The sequence below is a fragment of the Branchiostoma belcheri genome, unplaced genomic scaffold (genome assembly GCF_001625305.1).
Source record: "Branchiostoma belcheri isolate BF01 breed outbred unplaced genomic scaffold, Haploidv18h27 scaffold68, whole genome shotgun sequence".
NCBI classification, from domain to species: Eukaryota; Metazoa; Chordata; class Leptocardii; order Amphioxiformes; family Branchiostomatidae; genus Branchiostoma; species Branchiostoma belcheri.
This window is the reverse complement of record NW_017804331.1, coordinates 452177-463905: the sequence shown is the minus strand read 5'-3', so window position 1 is coordinate 463905 and position 11729 is coordinate 452177. Positions and strand designations below refer to the sequence as shown.

The 11729-nt window shown below is 45.4% G+C and overlaps 3 protein-coding genes across 5 annotated transcripts in view; 2 read left to right on the top strand and 1 right to left on the bottom strand.

Annotated features, from left to right (window-relative positions):
- Positions 1–9654, bottom strand: part of LOC109484034 (signal recognition particle receptor subunit alpha-like) — a 16634-nt gene extending 6980 nt beyond the window's left edge. Inside the window, exons 1-12 of one of the 3 annotated variants that reach the window (XM_019787212.1) lie at positions 9399–9654; positions 8208–8291; positions 7732–7883; positions 7173–7330; positions 6686–6851; positions 5310–5472; positions 4840–4964; positions 3816–3919; positions 2911–2997; positions 2570–2742; positions 1085–1298; positions 386–522 (exon numbers count right to left, since the gene is read on the bottom strand). In XM_019787212.1, the coding sequence (XP_019642771.1) occupies positions 410–522; positions 1085–1298; positions 2570–2742; positions 2911–2997; positions 3816–3919; positions 4840–4964; positions 5310–5472; positions 6686–6851; positions 7173–7330; positions 7732–7883; positions 8208–8291; positions 9399–9515 (1656 nt within the window). In that variant the 5' untranslated portion in view covers positions 9516–9654 and the 3' untranslated portion in view covers positions 386–409. Of the gene's footprint in view, positions 1–385; positions 523–1084; positions 1299–2569; positions 2743–2910; positions 2998–3815; positions 3920–4839; positions 4965–5309; positions 5473–6685; positions 6852–7172; positions 7331–7731; positions 7884–8207; positions 8292–9398 lie in introns of those variants that run through there. The other 2 variants (XM_019787210.1, XM_019787211.1) reach the window with 2 other exon arrangements.
- Positions 9655–9930: 276 nt separating this feature from the next.
- LOC109484035 (cystathionine beta-synthase-like) overlaps positions 9931–11729 on the top strand; it is a 23532-nt gene continuing 21733 nt past the window's right edge. The window contains exon 1 of the mRNA XM_019787215.1: positions 9931–10074. The gene's annotated coding sequence lies outside the window, so the exon portion shown is untranslated. The remainder of the gene's footprint in view (positions 10075–11729) is intronic.
- Positions 10893–11724, top strand: LOC109484038 (the record flags this gene model as incomplete). The annotated part of the gene is made up of 2 exons (XM_019787218.1): positions 10893–11096; positions 11475–11724. Coding segments are annotated over exons 1-2 (453 nt in total), but the record flags the coding sequence as incomplete, so codon positions are not given.

Here is an 11729-nt window from a genome sequence, read left to right as displayed (position 1 = left end):
GTGTTACACAGGTGTGGCAGGTGGTACACAGGTGTTACACAGGACAGGTGTTACACAGGTGTGGTACACAGGACAGGTGTTACACAGGTGTGGTACACAGGTGTGGTATACAGGTGTTACACAGGTGTGGTACACAGGAAAGGTGTTACACAGGTGTGGTACAGGTGTTACACAGGTGTGGTACAGGTGTGACAAAGGTGTTACACAGGTGTGGTACACAGGACAGGTGTTACACAGGTGTGGTACACAGGTGTTACACGGGTGTGGTACACAGGACAGGTGTTACACAGGTGTGGTACAGGTGTTACACAGGTGTGGTACAGGTATTACACAGGTGTGGTACAGGTGTTATACAGGTGTGGTACAGGTGTTACACAGGTGTGGTACAGGTGTTACACAGGTGTGGTAACTATCTGAGATAGTAGTTCCAACCCACCTTGGACAGAGCCCTCATGAGAGGTTCGTTGTCCTGCATGCGGCCGGCCGTGTCCACCAACACCACATCAATGTGCTGCTCACGAGCTGAAACAGACAACATGCAGTGTTAGGATCATCACACTGCCTGCTGCATCCTAACCATTATTTAGCTAGCCCTTCCATCAACATGTACATTAGTAAAACATACTAGTCTAGTGTTAACATGCACTCCAATGTCCTGTATCAGTTACTTTTGATTAAACAGAACTGCAAAAGTGTGTAACACGTGAACCACCCACTGAAGTTACTAGCCTCCATGGCTATCCCGGCTGCATCTTTACCCTAGCCCTGTACATTAGTAAAACATAGTACTATCTCAGTTATATTTGGTTAAGCAGAACTGCAGAAATGCGTAACACGAGAACCACCCACCGAAGTTGATGGCCTCCATGGCGATGCCGGCCGCGTCCTTGCTGTATCCTTACATAAACATTCAAAAATGTCTAGTAGTCTCATTTACTACTAATATTTAGATTGAAAAACACCCACCAAAGTTGATGGCCTCCATGGCTATGCCAGCTGTGTCCTTGCCGTATCCTTACATAAACATTTAAAAATGTCTAGTTGTCTCATTTACTACTAATATTTAGATTGAAAAAACACCCACCAAAGTTGATGGCCTCCATGGCGATGCCGGCCGCGTCTTTGCCGTATCCCTTCTCGTACAGCTGGACCATCTTCACGCCGCCGTGGTTCTCGGGCGGGTGTAGCGCCGCCATGCGCCGGGCGTGCGTCCGCAGCTGCTCCACCGCGCCGGCCCGGAACGTGTCGCACGCTGCGATCAGCACACGGAAACCGTTCTCCACCAACCAGAAACAGATCTGGGGAGACAACAAGGCAATGTTAGATCAGCACACGGAAACCTCCACCAACCAGAAACAGATCTGGGGGAACAACAAGGCAACGTTAGATCAGCACACGGAAACCTCCACCAATCAGAAACAGATCGTGGGGGAACAACAAGGCAACGTTAGATCAGCACACGGAACCTCCACCAACCAGAACAGATCTGGGGGAACAACAAGGCAACGTTAGATCAGCACACGGAAACCTCCACGACCAGAACAGATCTGGGGGAACAACAAGGCAACGTTAGATCAGCACACGGAAACCTCCACCAACCAGAAACAGATCTGGGAGAACAAGGGAAGGTTACGAGTCATGTCTGAGTGTTGTGTGCATCGCAGTGAGACTGATACATCACAAAACAGTCACCAAGCTGCAAGATGGGTGAAACAGCAAAAACGAATAGATCAACACGCAGAAACTGTTCTTCACCAACCAGAAACAGATCTGGGGGAACGACAAGGCAGCGTTAGATCAGCACACGGAAACCTCCACCAACCAGAAACAGATCTGGGGGAACAACAAGGCAACGTTAGATCAGCACACGGAAACCTCCACGACCAGAAACAGATCTGGGGGAACAACAAGGCAACGTTAGATCAGCACACGGAAACCTCCACCAACCAGAAACAGATCTGGGGGAACAACAAGGCAACAGTAAGAGTCATGTCTGAGTGTCATCAAGGAATTCTGAATTGAACCTCCTTGGTTTCATGCACACCACAGTAAGACTGACTAGAGTAAATATCACGATGCTGCACACAAAACAGTCACCAAGCTGCAAGAATGGTGAAACAACAGAATGTGATGTTTGCTTGTTTGTTTGTTTGTCCTTACCTTGGCCAGGTTGGTGTGCGGGCAGGTCTATGTGATGTTTGTTTGTTTGTTTGTTTGTTTGTCCTTACCTTGGCCAGGTTGGTAGACTCCCCCACCCCGTTAACCCCACAGAAGGTGATGGTGTACGGGCAGGTCTATGTGATGTTTGTTTGTTAGTTTGTTTGTTTGTCCTTACCTTGGCCAGGTTTGGGTACGGCGGTTCTGTGTGATGTTTGTTTGTTTGCTTGTTTGTCCTTACCTTGGCCAGGTTGGTAGACTCCCCCACCCCGTTAACCCCACAGAAGGTGATGGTGTACGGGCAGGTCTATGTGATGTTTGTTTGTTTGTTTGTTTGTCCTTACCTTGGCCAGGTTTGTGTAAGGGCTGTTCTGTGTGATGTTTGTTTGTTTGTTTGTTTGTTTGTCCTTACCTTGGCCAGGTTGGTAGACTTGCCCACACCGTTAACCCCACAGAATGTGATGGTGTACGGGCGGTTCTGACTCTTGGCTTCCATCACGTCTCGCAGGATGTCGATTCGGCGCTTCGGGGTCAGAATCTGCACCAGGGAGTCTCGGATCGCCTGCCGGATGGTGGACGTCACGCCTACAAACACACAGGACGGAACAGGTTTCATTTCATTTTCATCTATCTTATTTATCTAGGGACTCCATAATCACTACTAAGGCTGAGCATTTTACAATGAAAATTTTTGCTGAAAAAGGCAGACTTTCTTGCATATGGTTTTAAAAAAGCATACATATCCTCACTTACCACTGAAGGTACCGAGGACTCTCCCCTCCAGCTTGGTTGCTACTGAAGTACACAGCTGGTCAGCGATGTCGGCGGCTACGTTCTTACCTGGAGAGGGACATACAAACTAGTGCTTCAGTTTGGCTTATCCTTGGCTACGTCTTTCACTACAGAGTTCTAGGTACATGTACATGAAATTATCATGTAAGACTTGTAAGTCCATTCTGTGTTGGTAGTAATCATGGTACGATGCTTAACTTTTTTCCAACACAAAGGAACACAAGACCACATTTTTAACCACCACTGTCGCCTTCATCATGATTTTGATCCTTGTACTCCTTTCAGTTGGAATAAAGTTCCGCATCATACTATTCTAGGTACATCATCAGAATCTACAATGAAACAGTTTTTTGTTGGCTTTTGGGACATACAAATTAGTGCTTCAATTCTTCCTATTCCTTGGCTAACTACATGTTGTACTTTACAACAGAGTTCTACATGTAGGTATATCATCTATGGGCTAAAAGTTTTTTGTTGCTCTATGCCAGAGACATTTCCCCAGTACTTTAATGGAATACTTACTAGTATCATTGTACAAGAATAGAAAATACATTGTACCAGCACTTGAAGTATACAGAGACATGCATGTGTAGTATGACAGTTCATGAGAAAGCCTGTTGCCTTTCTTGTGCGCTGATGACATACGGCCACCGCTGCCAACCAAGCACCATGAACAATGAACTCTAACTTGGACTTTGGACACCATATTTGTAGGATGACTTTAGGCTCGAATCTAATTTGTATTGTCACAAGGAATGAGCCATCCTGTATATTTGCTTTGTGCAGTTTAAAGTTTTTTGAGACTGACTGACAGTCGTGGTAGTACATGTATTAGTAGTAGCCTTGTTGTAGAAGTCTCTCCTTACCGATCAAGTGATCTCTCATCTTGTCCAGTACCGGAGCCATGGCCTCCGCAGTGATGGTCTTCTGCCCCACCAGACCTTTGAACATGTTGAACACCCCGAAACCACTGGAAAAAAAAACACACATGAACAAATTATGGTACACAATATAACAGTTACATAACAGTTACTCAATTTTCAAAATCTCTCCAGTTGCTTGAGCGACAGTTTTCTTGTGCACCACACTTCCTGGACGTCTAACTTTCATCGTCAATCACGGGCCAAAAAGGCAGATTTTAGTACTACATATTTTCAACAACTCTGGGTCAACACTAGCAAACTTTTGTTAACGTTTGTAGCCGTTGGGCCACACAATTCTGTAATCACTACAGCAGGGGGCTAGTCCACTGGTAGTGGTGTGTGTTTAACTCCCATACACACAGGCCACTACAGCAGGGGGCTAGACCACTGGTAGTGGTGTGTGTTTAACTCCCATACACACAGGCCACTACAGCAGGGGGCTAGTCCACTGGTAGTGGTGTGTGTTTAACTCCCAACTCCCATACACACAGGCCACTACAGCAGGGAGCTAGTCCACTGGTAGTGGTGTGTGTTTAACTCCCAACTCCCATACACACAGGCCACTACAGCAGGGGGCTAGTCCACTGGTAGTGGTGTGTGTTTAACACCCAACTCCCATACACACAGGCCACTACAGCAGGGGGCTAGTCCACTGGTAGTGGTGTGTGTTTAACTCCCAACTCCCATACACACAGGCCACTACAGCAGGGGGCTAGTTCACTGGTAGTGGTGTGTGTTTAACTCCCAACTCCCATACTCTTTCTCAAATGCTGAGTGCTAAGCAGAGAAAGCAGTATGGACCATTTTTAAAGTCTTTGGTATGACTCGGCCGGGGATCTAACTCACGACCTACCGAACGCAAGGCGCGCACTCTACCCACTTGGCCATTACACCGGGCACAGTTACTGATGCACCAATGGAATATGTCAAACAAAGCTAAGCCAAAAGAACGAGACATGATTCTTACCTGGACTTCTTACTGTGCTGCTGCTGAATCTCTTCTTCTTCCTCTTCCTCTTCATCATCATCATCATCATCGTACACATCTCCGACGCTCTTCAGCTCTCCACTCATGGACCCCACCCAGGCACGCTGACAGGAAAGTCACACACAACATCATCATCCTCAACATCACCATCATCATCATCATCATCATCATTACAACTATCATCCTCATCACCATCATCATACACATTATCATCATACACATCACCATCTTCATTTTAATCAACATCATCATCACCATACAAAACATCATCCTCATCTTCATCATCATCCACATCATCATCATCACGATCATCATCATCCACATCATCACCATCCACATACACATCATCATCACCATCCTCATCATCTTACACATCATCATCATGTCATCATCACCATCATCATAATACACATCTCCATCTGATAATTTGAATAAGTTGAAGTCCTCACCTCAGCATCCCCCAGGTCCTCCTCCCCGGCCCCAGCCATGCTCCCGTTGCTCTCCTTGTCTCCGCTGAAGTCCAGGATCTTGGCGTCCTTGGAGGAGCCTCCGTTGGCCCACTTGGTCGGGGCTTTTCCCTTCTTCTTCTCCTTCTCAGGTTTGGGGGAGGCTCTGGGAATAACAAGTCAGGCATTAGTGCTGAAGACCTCGAGTCTTGGGAAGAAGTAAAAACTCTTAAACCTCAATATTCAACATTCGGCATAAAAGTAGCCTGGTTACTAAACCTACTATAGTTCCCGAGTCCTACAGCCTCTCCGCAAATATTTGCGGGGAGGCTTATAAAAGAGAGGTTATTCAACCAGCTTTAAAAAGAGTGGTGGCTTGTTACAGGTAACCAGTTAATATTTCAACACAATTTCTTTAGGTAGAACTGCAGGGTGATTCTTTGTATACTTCTTAGTGATTAAAAAAGTTTAGGGTAAGAACGAGCTCTGAGCTCTAATTCACAAATTTCCATTGAAGCTATCACTGACCTATAAAAGTTTTTCGAGCAAAAGCTTCTAGATATTATATATGTGTGTGTAGTGGTGCATACCGGTTCACTGGACTTGGATCCGGACTTGTAAACATGTTTAGGTTCAAGTCCAAAAAAACCTAAAAGTCAAGAACCGAGTCCGGACTTATTACCATAAAAGACCATTTCACATACCCCTTTTCTTTTTAAACCACCTAAAACCTTCCGTAGATTCCAAAATCTTTGCTGCCAAATGAAGAAAACATTGCCATCAGGCATCGTCAAGTACCAGCCTCCATGTTATGTGGCCAAAGTTTCACCCAGACAACATTGCAAGGTTGCCAACATGCAATTTTGTATATGCCATGGGTTTAGGTCCGGACTTAAGTCCGGACCTGAACCTAAACCTCTGGACTTGAATCCGGACCTGAACCTGAAATTGGGTTTAGGTATGCATCACTATGTGTGTGTGTACATGTAATATATTATGTGATAATACAATTGGGACTGCATTTTAAACACTGCAGCAGCGACACCTAGCTGCAGTATGAATGAGAACTACGGTACGTCGATGAAGGTTAGACATCCAGGTAATGCGCTACGCCAAAAAGCAGCTGGATATGATTTTGAAAACGTCAGACGTTTCAGCTAGTATACACTAGCTTTCGTCAGTGACTGAGAGACCAGACCGTTGTTCTGCTTTTTGGCAGAACTACGATAGTCTAGCTGCCCTAAAAAAGGCAACAGACAGTCACGGAAAAAGGTCACAGAAATGTTGGATGTTAAAAAAAACACTGGTTGATGAATAAAGAACCTTCTTTCTCGCCAACCTTATGAAATTATTCACAAACAGAAGTTCTCCTTCCTCACCCCGTGTTCTTCTTGCCTCCCTTCCCCGTCATTTTCTTGAAGAACTCCTCTCGGTTGCGTAGGATGGTGTCCTGCCCCACCCCTCCCCCTCCGGTCTGACCCCCTCCCCCTCCTGAGTTCACAGTCCCCCCGTTGATAACAGCGGCTGGTGCAGCTGGTTCAGCGGCTGAAATATTACAAACAAACAGGATTCAATCCCACAAAAACACCTACAGGTTGGAGAGAGGCGTAAATGATATATCAATAAACTCGCATCAAATACATGATCATGTATACTGACACGGATAGTCGACACACATGACATGCGCAAGAAGGACATTAGACTAGAGAGTGTGGCCTTGCCAGTGTGGACCCACTAGACATTGTCTCTTGAAAATGTAGTGTGAAGACTAGTGACTGCAGCAGTATGATCAAAGACTGGATACTACTACAGGGTACTCATCACCCATCCTCCCTGACTCCAAAGCTGATGGAGAAACATACTTACGAGTCTTCCCTTTCTTTTTCCCCACGTTTTCTTTTTCCTTCTCCTTCTTCTTGTCGACCTTGAGGGAGGCCACAGACTTCTGGGACTTCTGAGACTCCTCGAATGTCCTCATCTGCCTCGGCTGCTTCGCTTGGTTCTTAGCGGAGGCTTCTGCCTTCCTACACAAACAAAATAAGATATTCAGTATAACGTTCTTGCCAACACTGAGTAAATTGGGACTTATCCAAATTGGAATGGACCCTTCTACTGCAGTTTCTGGGAAGTGATGTAGGAAACGTATGATTGCAGCAGAGACGGGGGGGGGGGGCACAGGTTATCTGACACGTACGGCCCTCTGCTGCAATCACATGTTTATGACGTCACGTCCCGGAAGCTGCAGTAGAAGGGTCCTTTCTGTGAACAAGGCTGACGGAGTCCCAATTTACTCAGTGTTGGCAAGAACATTTAGAACTTTTTGTCATATCATTATATACTTTACCAACAATTAGATCACTGATATTCTACCAACTCAGCAGTATTCCATGTAACATGTTGCATGCAGCAAAGTTATCAGACTTACTTCAGGAGTCGCTGGAATTCCTCCGTGAAGTCGAAGTCTCGCATGACGTGTCCGTCCCGGAGGTCCTGCGCGTATTTGTCGCGAAACTCCCGACGAACATCGTCGATAAACTTGTCAATATACGACAACTGAAGTATCTTTTGATACGCAACCTGGAAAGTGAGAAAAGGACTTGGAACATTGCAAATCACACTTTTCTGTATCAGAACACAAACTTCTAGTTAAGAAAGCCATTGATAGACATGAACTGAAGACTGTAGCTTAAACCAAGGACTTGATATAACATCCTTACTTCAACCTACACATTTATCTGACACACTGACAGACATGGTCATGATAGTTTTGATACTGAAAATACAGTCCCGCAATTTAGTGAGAAGAAGTGATCAAACATTACAGGTACCGTACAGTACAGCAAACAAATGATTGCACCAATACTGGAGTGCAGCATGAATGTACATGTACATGTATCTTACCACAAATATCAATTCGAACTCGTTGTCCAGTTTGTACTCCAGTGTGAGGGAGCCGTGCTGGAAGGAGCTGACATTCCCACGTTCCTGAAGAAACAACAGGATTACACAGAACTACAGTAACTGTTAACTTAGACATGATGATGGGAGTCAATGGTAGTGGGGTCGTGTGGCGCAGCGGTAGCGCGTTCTGCTCGGGACCTAGAGGTCCAGGGTTCGATCCCCACCCATGTCACCGATTTTGTGCCTTGGGAAAGGCACTTTACACGACTTTCCTCACATCACTTAGGTGTAAATGAGTACCTAGGTTAGGGACGTCCCTCGGATAGGGTGTAAAATCGAGGTCCCGTGTTTGAGGAGAGCCACACCTCGAGCAGGTTTAAGAACCCACCACACCTTTCGAAAAAGAGTAGGGGCATACCCCCGGCCCGGTGTGCGATGGTCCAAAAATTCTACAGCCTAAATACTACAGTGTAGCAGAATCATCGGCAAGTTGATGTTGGCTACCTTAACCCCCAAGACCAAGACCAACCTTCAAGCTGACAAAAATACTGCAAGGACATGATGTACTGCAGTTGTATGGTTACAGTGCAGTCTGAAGTGCTCCATATTATATAATTGATTACAGAAGATAAAGAAGAATTATTGTAATCTCCTTACATACATATCCAGGCTTATGCTATCCACATAATCATATGCTTCATTATGGTCGAAAAAAGGACACAAACATGCAACTTTGTGTAAAAATTGACACTAATTATTTCATTTTGTTGACTTGTTTTTAGATCCAGGATCCCAAACAGGATATGATATTATCATACAACCAAAAACCACTCATTATAATCTATTCTGTACCACTAAATGGTTGTTCAGTGGTAATCATGCATTATGAGTAATTAGTTGATCAACGGCTTACAATGAACAGAAACAGGTGAAAGACAAGATATGATGATGGTAACTATTTTACAGGTGGTCTTCCATATGGTAACGTTACACTTACACTTAACTATAAGCTTCTAAATTACTGTGATCATACGTAGGTAATTTGGTTCCCTCCTGTATTTCACATGATACATAATAAACGTATAACCACAACTATGAGAAAACTTCAGTCTATAACTTTGAAAAGTTACTTTCTGGGTTGTTTTGCCCGGTGTATAAAGATAGCACCAAGCAGATGTTGCAAAGCGTTACCTGCAGTATGACGGTCTTGATGAGCGCGTTGACCGGCTCCGTCAGGACTTGGTTCACCCCCTGGAAGTACCAGAGGACGATCCCGCCCTTACTGAAGATGGTGAACAGATCTAGCATGGTGACAGAGGTTCTACGGTGTTAAAAACGGGCAGGCTAGGGTTAGAAATGTCGCGGCATTTGTTGAGCACGCAGTTCTTCAGTTCAGTTCTTTTCGCTTCCTCACTGCTTTTTACCTCACTTCCGCTTCCCGTGCAGTTCTCGCGAGATTTAGACAACATCTCGCGATGACCCGGGAAGGGCGCGGGGACAAACCAGTAAATATACAAAAGGGTCTGTATAAGTTTTTACATTATACAACAGAGTAGACCTCTCTAAGTTTCTCAGTTTGGATATCACGTAAAGATACATTAGAACTTCATGAACTTCACGAAGACGGCGTGTGGATAACACAAACCACTGGGGAGAATCTGATAACGTGAGTTAACGGTTTGTCCCTAGCAAACAATCATTTCCGGTAGGTCGTGTCACGCCTCCGTCACACCCACGCGTCACGGGGCCATATCCGGGTTGGAGAGAAGACCAGAGCAGACACACACGTACACACTAACGTTACAACACGTCCGACTTTTTCTCTCAACTACAGCCAGTGGCGCAGGTCTCATCCGTGGCTTCACAGGTTAGTAACGTAACTCACGACCTAGTAACGTTACAACAAGGATTTACGATCAACGTAGCTAGAGGTAGGAAATCTGTGCGACTAGTTGGGAACCTGCGATGAGACCATATGCGACATGTGTGACGTACCCATGCTGTTAGGGGCAGGCCTTAGCCTCCACCAGGCTTCGGAAAGCGGCTGGGAAGAGTAGAAATCGGCTAAAATATAGAGATAACATGCCGGGGGAGTTGGTCCGCTAGAGAGTAACGTTACATTTTCCCGCACCGGAGCGGCAAAATGTCATCTCCAGCAGACCAACTCCCCCGGCATGTTATCTCTATATTTTAGCCGATTTCTACTCTTCCCAGCCAATTTCCGAAGCCTGGTGGAGGCTAGGCAGACCTTGCCCTCGGGACTTTGTAGTGCACAGCGCTCTCAGGCCAAAAAAAACTGGGACAGATCCAGTCTTACAGGTTCAGTGTTATGATTTATGATCGCCAAATGTGGTCTACACAGGCACTACTAATACTGCTAGAACATAGCAGTTCGTAGTATGTTGTTTCAGCATGGCATTCTGGTACACTCTAGAGGTTGTACGGTTGGTCCAGTGTTTCATCATGTTCTCCCGATGACCACTGATCAATGTTCAGTTTTCTCTCAAAGTTTGCTAGCCTGGGATGTTTAGTTAGGCAAGGAGGGTTAAAAGATCTCGTTGAGTTGTGTAACAGTACTAACACTCCTGCTGCTATAAGCCTCCTCGCAGTTCCGACTGCGCATGTGCGCGCGCGATGCATTGTGGTCCGGGTCAAGGTTCAGTGTCACTTCGGATGTATGTAAACAATGGCTGGCGTTCCAATCACGCCAGATGCAGAAACATCGCTGGATGGCTTTAAACTTTGGCCAAAACGCCAGTTGCAGCCTTTTTTGCGAGCGAGGGGACTTCCGGTGACGGGTAGCGTCCATGAACTCAGGGCCCTAGCTTTTTCAGCCACAGTAATGCGCCATCCGTTGGTTCCGACTCCCGAGGAAGAACAACAAAAGAGGTGATTTTCCTTGTTCTTTGTACATGTTCACGTGTAAATAAGGGTTCCATGTCTGTATTTGTGTAGTCCTTATAACCACCCTTCATCGTATGCATGGGCGATTTTACTACGACTGTTTTGTACATAGAACTCTAGGCATTGTTTGAACATGTAAGGTTACTTGTCTAGAAAATGTAGTAACCAAGGGGACCTAACGAGTTCCAAATTCACCTACATAAATTATACTTGCATCCATTGTTGCATCTAATAAATGTTTATACAGAATAGTCTAGAAATGAACCAGAACGGTCTTTCATTTAGGGACCAACGATATATTTCAAACTCATCTCCACATTGATTTGATCTCTATGATTGACACCATACTGTTTATTTTGTTAGATGCGAAGACTACAGATCACTTTTGACTGTGGATGGCAGACAACTCCCCGACCCCTTTGTTGACCTGAAAAGTGGCTGGAAGAAAGAGGAAGAAGGGATGCAGCACTGGCCACCAACTATGTATGGGGACATGGCAGAGTACCTTGTGGCTAATGGAGAGGTACAGCTGCAGAAGAGGCTAATGGGGGATTACAAGGATGGCAAAGCCTTTTCGTACTTTGATTCTGGCTTCATCAATGAAGTTTTGTATCATCC